This window comes from Convolutriloba macropyga, chromosome 9 (genome assembly GCF_964194025.1).
Source record: "Convolutriloba macropyga chromosome 9, txConMacr16.3, whole genome shotgun sequence".
Classification (NCBI taxonomy): Eukaryota; Metazoa; Xenacoelomorpha; order Acoela; family Convolutidae; genus Convolutriloba; species Convolutriloba macropyga.
In genome coordinates this window covers 29,182,542-29,199,755 of record NC_134476.1, presented here as the reverse complement: position 1 = coordinate 29,199,755, position 17,214 = coordinate 29,182,542, and the positions used below count along the sequence as shown (strand labels likewise).

Below are 17,214 nucleotides of genomic sequence, written 5' to 3'. Positions count from 1 at the left end.
CGTTTTTTCGTACAATGTATGTGTTTTTTTTTGCTGCTAAATGCTGACATGTGGTTTCTCATGGCTATTTCTTTCATAAAGCATCGACAAAAGCTCGTTGGGGGACAATTTTCATGTTTTTGAGATTTTTGTCGCAAAAAAATTCAAGTTTTTTTTTTTTGGATACGTCTAACCGGGGAAGGGACTTCTGAGGTGACGTCTGGAACCTCGGTCGACCATCTCTTGCTGATGTCTGCAACCAAAAAAAGTCAGGCCTTCTTGATCGGGTGACGTCTGGAACCCTTGAAAAAAATCTCCTCGTCTTTGGTGACGTCTGAGACCAAAAAAAACGTCTTTTCTTGATGCTGATTGAGTGGGATTAGGAAGTCCTTATATAGATGTCTTCTCGCTCATGGGTCCCGGTCCATACTGATTTTTTTTTAAATCTGCGCAGATGTAGAGTAGCCTTATTGAGTGAGAACAGTCTGTATATAGTTGACCTCTCGAGCGAAAAGTGGGATGGATCGCTAATCTGTTGCTGCCTGCATCCGTCCAGGGGGAGAGGGGAGGACAACTTGGCACTGTTTTTTTGTTTTTTGTGTTTTTTGTGTTTTTTGTGTTTTTTGAAAATTGAAACAAAGTAATCATATTTGTCCAAACTCTACAGCCGAGAGCGTTAAACCAATCGAGTAAACGAGGGCTAATTTTCACTTTTACAATATATCCCTCAAAATTGAGTTCTGTTTTTCAGTGTACATTACTAAAAGGGATATTATCGTCAAATTTTCCTATATGAAAAATGTTGAATTTAAAAACTTCTTTCCCATTTTCCTTTCCACGTTTTCCTTTTTTTCTCTTTAAACGTAGAGAAATTATACGATTATATTAAACAAGGCTAATTTAAAATTTGAATTTTGAAAACAAATCTCAAAATTGAAAAGTGTTCACAAAATGTATTTTAGAAGAAAATACAAGAAAATGTATTTTCAACTGTGTCAGCTATTTCTGGAGAAGTGCAATGGCTATGAAAATCGTCATTCTCCTGTAATCAACATTTTACACGGGTAAATGACACAATATGTCCAGCACAAATATTATAATGGAATATAAAACTAATCAATTCATTCATCCATTCGTTCATACCTAAGTTCCCCTTTAGAAGATCGGTATAAATTAGGGCTGTGCTCCTACTATATTCGGCGCCCAAAATCCGTGTATAAATTCCTTTTTTGAAGGTGAACACAACTCAAATCATCTTTAAAGCTGAATTAATAAACAACAATAAACAACTCTAAGGCAATGTTATAAATTAATCTTCTGAAATGAGAATTGGTCTGATTTGTTGTCGATTCTGAGCGACATACGTAGGGTTTGGATAAAACGACCCCCTAATTGTGGAGTTGGGTGTCTAAATGGTGGAAACCCTGCGATATGTACGGTACGCCTTGATTTGGACTGCAGAAAGCCGGAGAAAAAAATAATTGGGGGTCGTTGAAGTTCATGTTTCTTTTCTCACCCCCATCAAAAAAGGTCACCAAATTTTTTTCTTTCTTAGGATATCACGTCATAAAGAATAAATTGCTTTCGCGTAGTCAATAAAATCAGGTTCATGTTCTTTTTCTGGACTTTACAAGCCAGGATATTAAAACCTTGTAATCTGCCGTCAAGTTTGAAGTCTAATTGTTTGAAGTTTAATTATATTCGAGTTGGTTGTAGAAAAATCATTTCTGTTGGTTTAATTAACTAATCAATTTTCTTAGTGCTTTGCTAAAAATTAGAACATCTATGGAAGAATCCATTCCTAAATCCCGTTCGCAAAACTTCCAGAACAATTCCGGGGCTTCTCTTTGCCAGTGTCGCAGCTCCATCAAGATTTGGCCATCCATTTGTTTAGCAGTCCAATTATCCTTTATGTCTTGATTTAAACAAAGCGTTGAAATCCACTGGGCTACTTGTATAGTGTTCCACAAAACAGCATCAACAGGTTTTGCATCAGATGAAGCATCGGAGGTCGAATATGAAGTTTCTGTAGATGAAGAGACAGTTTTGGAAATTTTCTCTTTTTCTGAGATTTCATTCTCAATCAACTCATAAATGGTAATCACACGCGACATGATTTTAGGTATCATCGATTCCAAACAGTCCAAATTTGTCACTTCGTAGTACAGAGCGTTGCCCATCATAATGCCCAGCCAGCCATTTGGGCTGTAATCTGTCTGTGTCTTGACATATATGATGTGTTTGTTGAGTTTGAATGCGTACTCTGCCTCTGAGCGACATGCCTGGCTGTTCTTGTAGCTCTCAGAGTAGCAGCACACCACCACACTCGCCCCCTCCACCCCCTCCGCCATCCTCTCCAATATATTACCCTCCATCTTCTCTATGTCCAGCCACACTTTCCTACCTCCGTCCACTTTCTTCAAACGTTCTGCTAACTCGCGGGCCACCTAAATCAATTCGGTTTCATTTACCGATTTAAATAAAAATTTGTCGGTGCTTTTCGTTTTTTCGTTAGCAATTTTGAGCCCATAAAATTCCCTACCTACTATTTGCTTGTTTTAAAAATTTTTGTTCTTCTAGTCCACATAGGTAAATCATTCAAATCATACCAAGAAGATCATAAAATTGTTATAAACAATTAAAATTTGTAATTTTTAGAGAGTTTCCAAGATGTTATTGCATAATCTTGGTTAATCTGCTTGTTATGTCAGAAATTTGCTTGAAAACCAATAATGCAGGAAAAAGTGTTAATAATAAAAGTTTTATGTTGTAAGCGAAAGACACATTTTTTTATAAAACTGCTTTTGTTATAAAATTGTTCATAAGTTCCAGCTTCCTTGTTTATTCGTCGCAAAAAGGTTAGCAAGCTGACGAAAAATATGGTAGTCAACTAAAAGTCAATAAAAACACAGTAAATATCAGTTCATCGAGTGCAAGTATAGCACCCAATAAAAACGCCATCTAAGAAAACGATGGAAAATTTTAGGTTTTCGTTTGACAATTTTTAGGATAGCTGGCGAAAATTTTTAGGATAATTTTATGATATGCGTTATCTAGCGCTGATTAGGGCGATTTATGAGAAACGTTGTCCCAAAATTTTGAACAGCATAGTTTTGAATTCCTGCTAATTTCAATTTCAATTAGAATAAGTTTTTTTTTAAAACTTCTCCTTAAGTGCACTTTTTGATCGGTTATATTAATCAGTTGAAAACCTTTTAAAATTTGTTTCAACGAAACTGGAATTGTGTTCGAAACACTAATAGCCACAGTTAAAGCTCTAGTAATGGCTTTTAATGGAACAAAATTTTTGATCGATTATTGCGATGTGTGAAAAAAGTGAAAAAAATTTTCACCTTTTTTTCATGCTGCCTTTTCTGTTTGAGCACTCTTAAAAACTAATAAATTCGGCTCACTTTCAAAATTGATAAACATGATAAAAACTATTAGTCGTGTTTTTTTTTCGAAATTTATTCACACAGAAGCGTATCTGCAGAGTGAATAGGTGGAAAAATCGTAATGGCAAGAAGTTTGAAAAATTATGATTAGTCAAAGTGTAAAATTGGTTGAAAGCACAAATGATTTTGTTATGCCAAAGGTTTTCATTGATACATCGGCGATCGAAATGGTCTAAAAAATTTCGCAATAGTGGTTAAAACCCAACTGTGTTAAACAAGCAACGAAACGCAATGAACTGTTGAGCTAAGTTTTTTTCAGGAAAAAACTTTGATTAATCAGAGTGCTGAAGAAAATATAAACTCTATAAGGTTCTGCATGCGCTGCAAATGAGAAAAATTTGGAACAATAGCTTGATGACAATATTTGACAAAAACAATAAGATTGTGTCTTATTGATTAAGAAGCAAGAACACAATTTTTGTGCATTCATAATTCTGATAGAATCAAGATAAAATTCTTAGAAAAAACCTCTTGAATAGATGTTGGAGTGAAACTTTAATGACATTTAGAAAATCAATGCAAGCGATTTTCTTCCTATTGTAGCTCTGATTCAGATTGGCATTTCATTTTATATTGCGACTCGAAATTTTTACTTTAATTCTTTATTAGGCAAATTTACAAATTGTAGCACTTTGGCAATAATTCTTCGGAATTCTATAAAATTTTAGATTTTTGGACAGGCTCAATCTATATGTTGAAGAAAATTTGAGGAAAATAATTAAATTAGTTGGTTTTAAGTTATCTGATCTGAAAATTTAGTTCCTTATCAACCTAGACATCTAGCTTAAACTTGCGTTGGAACTGTTACCTGACTTTAGCAACTTAGATTTATATTTGTTTGGCCAGATTTCACCTGTTTTCCCTGTAAACTCTCAACAGCTTCTGACGAAATCGATCGATTTTATTTGTGATACTATACTTAACGGCAAAACTAAGTTTAGCACCCCCTAGTTTTACGAAGTAAAAATCTAAACTTAACGCATTTTTACTTGATCTTGTAATCAAGTTTTGGCGAAAACTATTGAAGCAATGATCCCCTCGGCTTTTGGTCTTGCCTACATACCTCAAATTAGAGTTGACGAGCCCCATCGAAATTTCTTTTTTAAAAGAATGTTTTCTTAAAATAAGATAATTTCTTCACGTTTGTTTATCTATGATTGAGATTGCGTTTGCCTTAAACATTAGAGAGAGATTGATTGTGAATCAAATGTGATTTCTTGACCACTTTTTTTTTCTTGTGAGACTTGGATGGAGTTCGTCAGCTTTACATTCGTCTATCTGGTAAGTAAACGTTACGTATTATCTAAAATTCATACGTACGCAAGATTAATAAGCAAGATGATCACTGGTTACAAAAGTTTTCCCAAAATTTGATTGCAATTTGGGGTATTATTGCGTTAAAAATTGAAATTTGACTTCGGTAAACTAGGTGGTGCAAACTTACTTTAGCCGTTCAGCATAAATGATTTTTTGTGTTGACCGACTTTCTCACAAGATTAATTTAACATTTTGATATATGAACGAAAGTTAGGAATCATTACCAGCAAACCAAATCACAAAATTTTTCATTAAAACTGAAGCTTGAGTTTCGTTTTGTTTGGGCCCAAAAACACAAAACTCTAAAACAGTATTCTTTTTAATTTTTTTTCCATTCCCTGAAAAATGATTTTTTCTGATGAAACAAATGAGGAAACAATAGGTTGCTCAAAGGTTGCCATGTGTGTTGATGCAATAGGTGTTCTTTAAATGGAAAATTTTAATTGATCATATTTAGCAGAAAATGTCTTCTAAAAAGTTAAAAATGCATTTAATGACTATGATAAATCTATTACAATTTATTTTTATCAACATTCAAGATTAATTGGATGATAGTTCTCTCATTCAAAGATATCTTTGATTCTATTCCCAAAAACCGTGTCACTATTTCGATTTCGAGCATATGAAGGTGTTAGAATATCGATCAAACTATAGCCTTAAACTTAATGAGAATTGGAAAGAATGTTCAACTTACCAGATTAGAAAGACAAAAGCAAATTTATTTTAATCAGAGAATTTATATAAATGAATCGTCAAGAAATGGTGCTTAGAATCAATATTCGATTCAAATTAGTGAATCTAGATAACTAATTTTAGAGTGAGATTATCTGATGTGAAATCTTCACAGCATGTATTAAAAGATTATGATATGTCCGGTTGTGTGAATGAATTCTTAGAAAAGTGCAAATGCCTTCCATTTATGGTTCCCTTTGCGACTGATTTGCAGAAGCAAACCATATTGGGTAACCCTTGCGAACCCCACTATAAATCATGGTGCTAAGATTAGTTTTGTATCTTTGATTTCTCGCACTGATAATGGGTATATATACAGCTGATTTTTGAGTCCTTTTTCATCCCCAAAATCAAATCATCATCTTGATCTATTAATCAGATCTCTCCTGTAAATCTCTAAATTCTATTGTAAAATATCATTTTTGTTATTCTCTCATTTTAAGAAATTAATTTTTCTACTTAGTTAAAAACGCTTTTATTCCGCTTGCGAAAACCCATAACCCAACAAGTTATGGGCCCAGCAATTTTCTAAGTCTTAAAACTAATTTCTAAAACAAAACTAATTTGTTGTTGACAGTCATAATCCTTTTCTGCTTAGTACCTTTTCTTTTCACAACTCTTTTGCCTGTTCAAACTACGATGGATCAACAGACAGTGAAGCTGCTGACATACACAGGAAAGGCACAGGACTTTCCAATCTGGAGCACAAGATTTGTGGCAATGATGCAGACGAAGGGACTCTATAAATCACTACTTAGAACAGAGGAGCAACCCAACGAGCTTGCACCACTAGCCAATGGGACGAGCAATGATTTAAAGAAGAACCACAAGGTGCTGAAGGATGCATATGAGAAGGAAGTTGCAAAAATCAAGGAGAAATGTAACAATGTGTGGTGCCATCTGGCACTGACTCTAGATGAAACAACCCTCATGCTGACGAGACATGACTGTGTGGGAGATGACGGCATCGGAGATGGAGCAAAGGCTTGGAAGCTTTTGCAAGAGAGATTTCAGAGTGTGGAGACGCTGACAGTGTTGACTTTGGTGGCACAGCTGGCTCGACTGCAGCTCGAGGATGCTGATGATTTAGATAGCTTCTTCATCAGAGAACAAGAGTTGATCACAAGGCTACAAGAAGCAGGGAAAGCAGTCTCAGAGACCCTCTTCAACGCCTTGGTCCTCAATGGTCTGCCAATGAGGTATGAAATTTTTGTTATAGAGGAAAGCTTTAACCCGGCAACGAACTTCACAGAGTTGAAGAAAAGGCTGCAGAACTTCCATGAGAGCACAGCACAGAGGCACAAGGGACAAAGTGGTTCAATGGCACTGGCAGTGAAGCGTGCCTTCAAGAAGGGACCCAAGAAGGGAAACTACTTTGTGTGTGGGATCCCTGGACACTTTGCCAAGGACTGCAAGAGGAAGGAGACAGCACAATGCAGCAGGTGTGGTGAGAAAGGTCACCTAGAAAGGGCATGCATGAGACAAAGAGATGGAGGCAAACAGGAGTCAGGGGCAATTGGTCCAACATTGGCTTCACCAGACGAGGAATACTGGGCAGCTCTTACCCAGTGGAAGACAGCAGGCATGCTAGTGGACAGTGGTTGTACAGATCACATAGTGACGAACATCGATGCGTTCCTGGACTTTGTGCCCATTCAATCAGTGGTCACAAATCCCAACGGAGAAGCTTCCAGGGTGGTGGGGTGGGCAGAAGCTGTGTGAGGATCAGCATACCCTCAAACAAAGGGGAATTCCAATGCGAGCTCAAAAATGTTTTGTGTGTACCGGACTATTCTTCAAACTTCCTATCAGTCTCAAGATGCACGGAGTGGGGACACAGCTTCACTTTCGAGAAACTAAACAGCTGCATGAAACTCCAGAAGGGAACTCGGGTAAAACTAACAAAAGGAAATAATTTGTTTTACTTACCCTGCAGCGTTCAAGAATTCAAGATGAGTTCCAACAGCGTGATACTTGACAGTGCAAGGAAGTGGCAGAGACGATTGGGTCATTTGAATCAAGCGGATGTGGTCAGGAATGCACCAGAGACAGTGGGGGAACTCGATTATGTATGCAATGTGTGTGCATTTGCCAAGATCACAAAGACTTCAGTTCCAAGAGGGGCAGAGACCCAAGCAGAAGAGAAGCTGGAGAGGGTGTTCACAGACGTGATGGGACCTTTCAGAGTAGAGTCACTGTCAGGGTTCCGGTTCTGCATTGTGTTTGCAGACCAGTACACGAAGTTTGTGTTTGTGGACTTGCTTAAACAAAGAGTGAAGAACTGGCCAGCCTGAAGAAATTTGTTCTCAGTGTGGGGACGCCCAAGAAGCTGAGGCAAGACAATGCGAAGAAGTTTCTCTCAGAGCAGTTCGGGACATAATGCTTAGATGCAGGCATTCTACACGAGAAGACCATACCAGAGACGCCACAACAGAATGGGTTAGCTGAGAGGTGCAACAGGACCCTGCTGGAGATGACAAGATGTTTTCTCATTGACTCAGGACTTCCAAAGATGATGTGGGGAGAAGCAGTTCTTCACGCAACAAGGATCAAGAACTTGGTTATGAGACGAGTAGAATAAAACTGCCCAGCAGAGCTGATGCGAGGTATAAAACCTAAGCTTTCATTTAGTAAACTATCTATTTTTGGTAGCACAGTCTTCATGAGGAAGCGGGACAGAGATGTCAGCAAACTTGAACCCAAGGCACTGAAAGGAAAGTTTGTGGATTACACTGAAGGAGACAACGGATACCTCGTGTACGTACCCAACACACGCAAGGTTGTGGCAGTTCGAGACGTGATCATCAAGGAGTCCGAAGTGGGCTCAATACCTGACAACACAGAGACGCCCGACCTACTAGATGAGGGGTCACAGCAACTGGGGATCTGGCTTCCAGATGATGGTCATCAAGACGATGGCAACAAAGAGGAGCGGGGCACATCTACTGCAATAAAGGAAGAGTGGCATGACGCAGAGAGCATGAACACTCAAGAAACGACACTGAGATGAGATGCCTCAGATGTTGAGGAAGCAGCACTGGATGAAGAATCTACTGCATCAAGAGGGAGTCTCAGAGACTCTGGGTCCCTGGAATACAGTGAAACGGAGGACTTCTCACAGACAGTTGGCTTCTGTGAAGAGCCACTGGAGCAAGCGGACAGAGCAGAGCCTAGACGAGGGAAACGAGCAAGGAATGTTCCGCAATTTTTTGGAGAAGTCAGGACCCATTTTGCTGTGACTGAGTGTAACTATGTGGAACCCAAAACAGTCTACGAAGCCAAGCAAGCTGACGAATGGGACCAGTGGTACCGGGCAATGAATGACGAGGTCAAGGCACTCCAAGACAACGAGACTTGGAACCTAGTGAGACCACCCACAGACAGGGACGTCATACTGGGCAAATGGGTCTACAAAGTGAAATTGGGACCCAGTGGTCAAGTCGACAAATACAAAGCTCGCTATGTGGCGAAAGGTTTCAAACAAGTGGAAGGCCTGGACTACTTTGAGACTTTTGCGCCTACTTGTAAGCCAGAGACATTCAGTATTCTACTTCAGCTATCAGCGAAGCAGGGCCATGTGATGCATCAATTTGATGTCAATACAGCTTTCCTGCACTCACCAATCGAGGAAGAAGTGTATCCGAAACAGCCACAGGAATTCGTAAACCGCGGATCAGATGGGGAGAAATTAGTATGTCGACTAAATAAATCAATTTATGTTTTGAAACAGGCTGCTAACAACTGGTACAAAGAGCTGGCAAACTTCCTACTGAGACAGGGGTTCACCAGAAGCAGGAACGATCACTGCTTGTTCGCAAGATCAGGGGCCGAGGATCACACTTTCATCTTTGTCTGGGTTTACGACATCAGAGTAGCATAAAGAAGTATGACAGTGATCTCCGAAGTCAAGAAGGCACTAGAAGCAACAGTTCACATGGAAGACAGAGGGAGACTACACTGGTTTCTGGGCCTTAGAATCAGACCAGAAGAGGTCAAAGTCACAGTCGTTCAAGATCGCTACATAGAAACAATGCTTGAGCGGTTTCAAATGGATCAATGCAAACCCTCAAGAACTCCAGCTGATTTGAATTTCAAACTTCAGACAGCACAGAAGGGAGACGAAGAAGTTGACAGAGGCTCTACAGAAGCTTGGTTGGATCATTTCTTTATCTGGCCAAAGAGACGAGGCCAGACATCATGTTTACAGTCAACATTCTGTCCAGGCACTTGAACGCACCTACTGATCAACACTGGCTATGCCAAAAACGACTTCTGCGATATCTTCAAGGTTCAAAAGATTTAAAACTTACTTACACAAAAGAGGCTAGTTATGATTTAGTGGGGGAAAGTGATACACTGGAGATGTGTACGACAGAAAATCAACAACGGGCTATTACTTCAAGCTCAACGGAACTGGCGCAGCACTCAGCTGGGGTGTCAAGAAGCAGGCCACAGTTGCTCTTTCTTCATCAGAAGCAGAATATCAGGGCATGGCAGCAGCAGTTCAGGAAGCACTCTACCTGAAACAACTTCTAGAGGATTTTGGAATCCAACAGAAACGTCAATAGCGATTGGAGAGGACAACCAAAGTTGTATCGGGATTTGCCAAAACTCAGTCATGCAAGCACATCGAGACAAAGTTTCACTTCATTCGGGAAAAGACGGAGGATGGGACTATTTCAATTCATTAATTTCCTACACACAAATTGGCAGCAGACATCTTCACAAGTCCTTACCCGTCCGAAAAGTGGAAACATTCAGAACAGTTTTGATGGGAACAGACTCTACTCAATCAGCTCAAGTCTGATTGGGGGTGTTAGAATATCGATCAAACTTTAGTCTTAAACTTAGTGAGAATTAGAAAGAAAGTTTATCTTACCAGATTAGAAAGACAAAAGCAAATCGATTTTAATCAGAGAACTTATATAAATGAATCGTCAAGAAATGGTGCTTAGAATTAATATTCGGTTCAAATTGGTGAATCTAGATAACCAATATTAGAGTGAGATTTTTTGATGTAAAATCTTCCCAGCATGTATTAAATGATTATGGTGTCTCCGGAAGTGTGAATGAATTCTTAGGGAAGTGCAAATGCATTCAATTTATGGTTCCCTTTGCGACTGATTTGCAGAAGCAAACCATATTGGGTAACCCTTGCGACCCCCACTATAAATCTTGGTGCTGAGATTAGTTTTGTATCTTGACTTTCTCGCACTGATAATGGTTATATATACAGCTGATTTTTGAGGCCTTTTTCATCCCCAAAATCAAATCAACATCTTGATCTAATAATCAGATCTCTCCTGTAAATCTCTAATTTCTACTGTAAAATATCATTCTTGTTATTCCCTCATTTTGAGAAATTAATTTTTCTACATAGTTAAAAACGCTTTTGGTCTGCTTGTGAAAACCCATAACCCAACAGAAGGCTTGCTAAGATGAGAAATACATTTCTTTGTGAAAGAGGACCAAGACTCCTGGTCCTCCCTAATAAAAACCTAATTGTATGCCATTTAGGTTTTTATAAGCTAAAAACTATTTGAGCTTTTAGTCCATATTTTGAGCTTTTAGACTCAATATTGATGTGATCAAAGGAAAGGTGTTAACGTTGAAAAAACTCATATTACAGTAAAACTTCAGTTAATAAAAGTTAAAGTTCTCCGCGATATTCAAGTGGATTAAAAAACATGTTTTCTAAAATTGACGGAAAAAGAAATGACCGTTGAAAGGTTTTGCTTACTTCTCAGAATAACCAGCCCTTGTTAAAAACTGGATCTCTCGGTTCCGATCAGGCCCATCAGACTCCAAAACTTCTCTGATGTGACTGACTACATTTTGAGACTTGTCAGAGCAACAGTTTTCAATCAAAGGTTATACTACAATAAATGGAAATATTTTTACAGACCATAGCCCTCCTTGGATTATGTCTAAAAATTTTTCATGAAAAAATACTACCTCTGCCTGGCTCCAGCTGTAGCTGATCATCACGTGACCCTGCTCATTTTTTGAAACCTTTGAACAGGATTTCAAGACATTTGCAACCTTGTGCATTACACCTTTATCGACTGCTATTTGGAACAAAACACCTTCAGCTGCTCGAGATATTTGACCATGTTTGCTATCCTTTAGCAAATTTAAAGAAGCAATCAAGTTGCCTTTCGTGTTAATTTCATTCACAGTACTCGGCTGGAAACATAATGTCCAGAGAATTTCCAAAGCTATTTGGATTTCTCCATCGCTGAATTTTGCCTGGATTACTTTGTTGCATTCTTCGACAATTTGTTGGCTAATTAGGTACTGAGCATGGTCTTTGTTTAGAACAAGTCGTGATAAACAGACCAACGATTCTTCGGCATTGAAACAGGACATATGCATTGATTGGTGGTTCGCTGAGGTCCGGAAAGTTAACACGCTGGGAGATGCAAAATGACAATAGTTCAATTATAATATTCAGGGAGGTTTCAATTACACGGGGAAAGTTATTCGAAAAAACTTAATGGCATTTTTGAGATGGCCTTTTTTTTACTGGCCAATACATGCCCATGACTGTCAAGTGTAAAAAGTGATATGATCATAGTTCTGATAGTTAATGATACCAGACGTGCCATTAGACTGTCTCAGTCTTGAAATAACTTACCGCTAGGTCCAGGCTATTCGCGAAAATCGAACTCTCTATTCATGTTCAACCGCTGCAAAATTTTCAATTGAAACGTTCTCGGCCTTCATAGCTTATCAAGAGTTTTATTTTGGTTTGATTTTCAGGCTATCATCGTGTCTGTAATCATTTTGTTTTTCTGATACATATGGTGTGAAAATGATAATGAGAAAATCTTTCTGATATTTCGGGAAAATTAAAAAAAAACATTTTTAATTGAGTTCGGTCATTGTTTCTAGAGAAAATATTGCCTCTGCTATGAAAATTTTAACGGCTATGTTTGTGATAAATTTTCAGATTTTTCAGTATAATCCTGGGGGACCATAGTAACATCAAAAATCAGCGCTGAATCACAATACTTTTCAGTCTGTTTTTTTACTATGAACAGGTTATGATCATGCCACTTTTTACAATGTTCAGACAAAAAATCATAGTAAAAAAACTAGTCTTGAGAGTATTTCAGCTAACCATTTTTTTCCTTTGCTATATAACAAAAATTTCCTTAATCTCTGATCTCCCAACGTGTTGTCAAGGCATCGCGAACTCCAAAGTGCAATATGTTGTGCACTTTTGTTTTGGTAGCTTCCAGGGCTTCCGGGTCAGCATCCAAATCCGCGGCATACGACATCACAAATATAATCGTATACTGATGTAATTGATATAGTGGTATCTCAGTTCTGATACGCTTGCATTTTTCAACCAATCCTAGATTCCTCATTTCAGTAATGGATCCAGGGTTCCTTTTCATACAGTAGTAACAACATTCCAAAGCGGAGTTCAGTCCAGATGCATTGATGGTGTCGTGCCAATCTTCCGAAAGGTATCCAATCATTTTTGAGTGTAAATTGAGGCCAATGAATTGTGTTGCGAAGTTTTTAGATCCTTTAGCGAGGATTTCCTTGATAACTTTAATAATTATGTCACTCCTGTCGCTGTTTTTCAATTTATCGCTTTGGGGTAGGTCAAGAAGCTATTAGAAAGAGATTGTTTCCTTCTGGGGAGAAAAAAGTTCATGTTTCCGAATGCTTTAGGCAAATAAAATATATTGATGCTGGGTTTGGAATGTCAGATTTGTTCAACTCTATCCTCTAGCAATTCAACTAAACCAGCGATATGTCCAGCGAGTCCTAACTGAAATAGATTTTTAGCACTATCTTTTTTTTTATTTGCACAAAAATTATTAAAATAACAGTTATACTGGATATAAATTTAACAAATATACATTTTCTACAATTCTGCTAACGAAAACTTAACTTACGTCCCCGAAAAAACGGAATCCAAAAAATTGCACAGATGTGAGGAATCATTAATTACCTCAAGTACATCTGCAGCGCAAAATGTTTGCAATTTCGTTTGACCGTTTTTGACATGAAGCTTTTTTTGGGCTTGCGAAACAATTCTTTAAACTGGCAAGCAGCAAGGTTTTTGTGCAACTCACCAAGATTAAAGACCTCAGACGTCTGAAAATTTTCAAAATTTTTAAAATTGAGTCGACAAGTAAAAAAAACAAGGAGGCTCGGTAATGTGCGTACGCACATAAGGTTCCGACCCCGCTAATCAACATTTTTGACTTAATTGGCTACCAAATGACGAAGAGATAGAAAACTTTCAAAAACATGCATATCGATCAATAACCAACCAATGGAATACAATAATGCTACCCCAGAGGGCCGATGAACGTTATTGATAATAGTACTACTAGAAAGGACAAAAATAAATTTCAAACAACAAACATTTACGATCAAAACTCGATTTCAATAATAAATAAAATCATAACAAAATCAAACTCGCATTAGATAAAACCTAAAAAAAAACAAATTAAACTATACATCATTAGAAAGCATATGGGACCTGTCCTCAATACGACTGATTAATAGGTCGACAAAAAGGAGCGAAGAGGTGCGAAGATCAAAAATAAGTTTCTGTTTTTGAAAAGAATTAAATTAAATTTAAATTGCCATAAATTAAAAAAACAAAACACAAATATTATCATTGTACAATTAGAAAAAAATTTCAAATATTCTATCAAAATCTCGTAGTAACAGAAGTGACAAAGCCGAGAAACAAATGTTCGAAGCTAACCGTTATAGAGGTTAAATTGTAGTTCAATGAAAACGGGTGGTAACCTGTGTTTGCAGAATTTGAGCTACAAATCGACCGGAAAATTAATTAAAATTGAAGAAGCTCAAAAACCCAATTATATTTTTGAAAACAAATATTTTCAAAAGTCATAACAGAATTCAAAAAGATTTCAAAAAACAGCAATGAAATGAATTGCAATACCTCAGGAAGCCAATTCGGCCCGTTAATAATGAGACTAAGTCACGACTCCTCAAAATAAAAACAAATATATAAAAAAGCCAAAACTTCAAACAATTTTACGAGATCACTCTGTTCAAGGCACTATGATTCTGATTTGCTACCTGCATGAACTGTATATCCCTACTTTCTCTTCATTTTAACAACAAAGAGTCTTCGTTTTAAAAGTATTACATAGACATGACAACAAAAGATAGCCGAATTGAACAGTATAGAAATCTCGAAAATTTTTAATGAAATTAATGGTCAAAGCAATCAGTCAAAATGTATAACCAAGGGCGAAACGTATAAAAATTCCCTTGAATCGAAAAAATGATTGAGAATTCTAATTAGTGAGATTGAGTCGCATGTTTACGAAACTGATAGCAAAAATGAAACAGTTGAAAAAAAATTGTTGTCTATTTCAATTTGAAAGTCATTAAAACAAACAGCTGTGAGCTGAATTCTTTAACTAGAGCCAATAACACGTCCTGGGAAAGAAAATGAGATTTGTTGTTCATAGATATATGGCGTTTAACATCAAAAAGAAAGACAAACATAGGCAAAAACAAAAAAAATCCATAAAATTTTGAGAGATAACTGTGTCTCAGCCCAAAAAGCATACGCTATATAACCGAAACAATCAAATATTCAGATACGTTTTTCTCCATCGCTCTGTATATTACCTTCTATGCTTTGCTCCAATTGAACTAGTCAGTAATGCTTTAATACGACAAGGACACAAACTGAAATAATAGAATTTGCAGTTGTGCTCAAAAAATCAATATGGCGAAGTATCAAAACAAAGAGACCATTAGTTGAACATAAAACGTTTACGGACTGTAATTTATAATCCACAGGAAAATGATTTGTGCCTGTTTTTACTGAGATTGCGGCCGAAGTTGAGAGAAATAAGATAAAATAGTGGCAAAATTCAAAAATTAACCGATGTTTTCTTGAAACAAGTATATTCAAAATCATAACAGACATTAGATAACAACTGAGAGAAGTGTTCATTTTCACCTCCTGGACACTAGCTGGATCTTTGGCTGGGGACAATAAGTTATTGGGCTTAATGATTGTGCTAAAAAAGACAACAAATGAAAGCAAAATTCAAGAAGTCCATAGAAATTTTTTTCTACGAAAAAAATGGACAGAGCCATAGAAACCACGCGCTTATCTCTGAAACCGTAATATATCCTCGTTGGGACTCATTTCTTGTAAATGGTATCTGTCATCAATTGAGCCCTGATTTGAAACCCTTGTAAGTAAAAAAGGATACAAAAAAAATCATTTACATAGCGGAAACTTTTTGAAAAAAAAGTTGCGCCCCACTAAAATCTAGAACAATTTCATCGTAAGGACCCACGATGAGATCAGGATTAGCCCAGATGTTGCCCATCTATCAAAATGCTCATTTGTTCAGATGGTTGCAAAATATGTCAATTGTTTTTACAAAATCTTTCAGTTTGTCGAAAATAAAAATGCAATTTGTATATGTAATGAGTTTAAATTTGCAGAAAACTGGCAGAATTGTAACTTCAGAAGACTCTCTAAGCCAGTGGATGTCCAACTAGCTCGATTGTTAGCTTAGACAGAATATGGACGCATTTTTATGGTATTTACTTCCAGCAATATTAAATGAAGTCGGCTGTAAAAGGAAACTTGGTCCCCATTTTGGTCCCAAAAAAGTAGAATTGTGAAAAATTGAGCATAAATTCTAGCCAACAAACTCGGGCAGAACAATTCAACAACTCTCCTCTATCTTTAGAGACAAAATTAATAACACTACAGTTAACAATTTGAACAAATTTTAGCAAAGTTGACGAAAATTAGGTCGAAAATACCAAATAAGTGCGGATGAAAACGGCTAAAATACGTCTAATATTCATAAAAATTTAAACCTCGATAAGTCCCTATGAAAAGTGAAAATTGAAAAAAAACCTTTTTAATTCCATGTTCTACGCTGGACGGGCTTTTTAATGATACAACCCACAACTGTCTACGATGATTATATCGATCGGCCAAAACTGTCTGAACAAAAAAAACCATTTGAGTATATAGTTCCTCCCCCACTAAAGTGGATCGGAACAACAAATCTTAATTGGAGAGCTGCTTCAAGATTTCTATGCAATTTGGATTTTCAATTTTGGATTACAACACATTTGAAAACAAAAAAAGAAATATGAACAGAGATATTAAAATTGAACTTTTAGCCATCTGCGCTCACATTACATGTCAAATTGTCCATTTCTTAAATCAATTTACTCGATTTGTCACTATTTATTCTGACTATGTTTATAGGTTAGGTTTACATTGCTTATAATTTAAACATACGTCATAATTTTCGCAATGCTTTTTGGTAAGTCATAGAAAACAGTGTCAGGATGTTTAGATTTTGTCACTCTTTTTCACGCTATGAGTAGCTCATTTCCACGTGTCACCTTTATCAGCGGTTGAAGCATTCCAATACCTACAGTAGTGTCAATTAGACCAAAATATAGTAAACAGTCGCTGATTGATTTCAGAATTCTCCTTAGCAATTCTAATTGTGCGGTGAGAAGACAATAAGAAGTCTCGCAATTACCTGTGTCACGGCTCAGACGAAAAACTATGCCTTGCTTGGGTCTCAAGTATTTACTAAAATAATACTATCAAAAAAATTTTACGCTAATTAAATGCTAAGAATTGTGTTCATAACTTACCTACATCTGTGAATATCACTGACCAAATTCATGCCTTTTTTGTCATTTATATCCACAATTTCAACAACTTAAT

The 17,214-nt window shown here is 37.0% G+C and overlaps 1 protein-coding gene across 1 annotated transcript; it reads right to left on the bottom strand.

Moving 5' to 3' along the window:
- Positions 1-1,230: 1,230 nt before the first annotated feature.
- LOC142345312 (uncharacterized) lies at positions 1,231-13,110 on the bottom strand. The gene is made up of 3 exons (XM_075397307.1): positions 12,661-13,110; positions 11,439-11,872; positions 1,231-2,426 (listed from the first exon to the last, which is right to left on the bottom strand). The coding sequence occupies exons 1-3, from the start codon at positions 12,968-12,970 to the stop codon at positions 1,719-1,721; spliced, it is 1,452 nt and encodes a 483-aa protein (XP_075253422.1). The 5' UTR covers positions 12,971-13,110; the 3' UTR covers positions 1,231-1,718.
- Between the last annotated feature and the right edge of the window lie 4,104 nt (positions 13,111-17,214).

Coding starts and splice junctions, on each gene's coding strand:
- LOC142345312 (XM_075397307.1), bottom strand. CDS start 12,970: ATGATTGGATACCTTTCGGAAGATTGGCACGACACCATCAATGCATCT. Junction 11,873..12,660: donor TCGCGATGCCTTGACAACAC/GTTGGGAGATCA, acceptor TCCGGACCTCAG/CGAACCACCAATCAATGCAT. Junction 2,427..11,438: donor ACAGCTGGAGCCAGGCAGAG/GTAGTATTTTTT, acceptor GAATTGATTTAG/GTGGCCCGCGAGTTAGCAGA.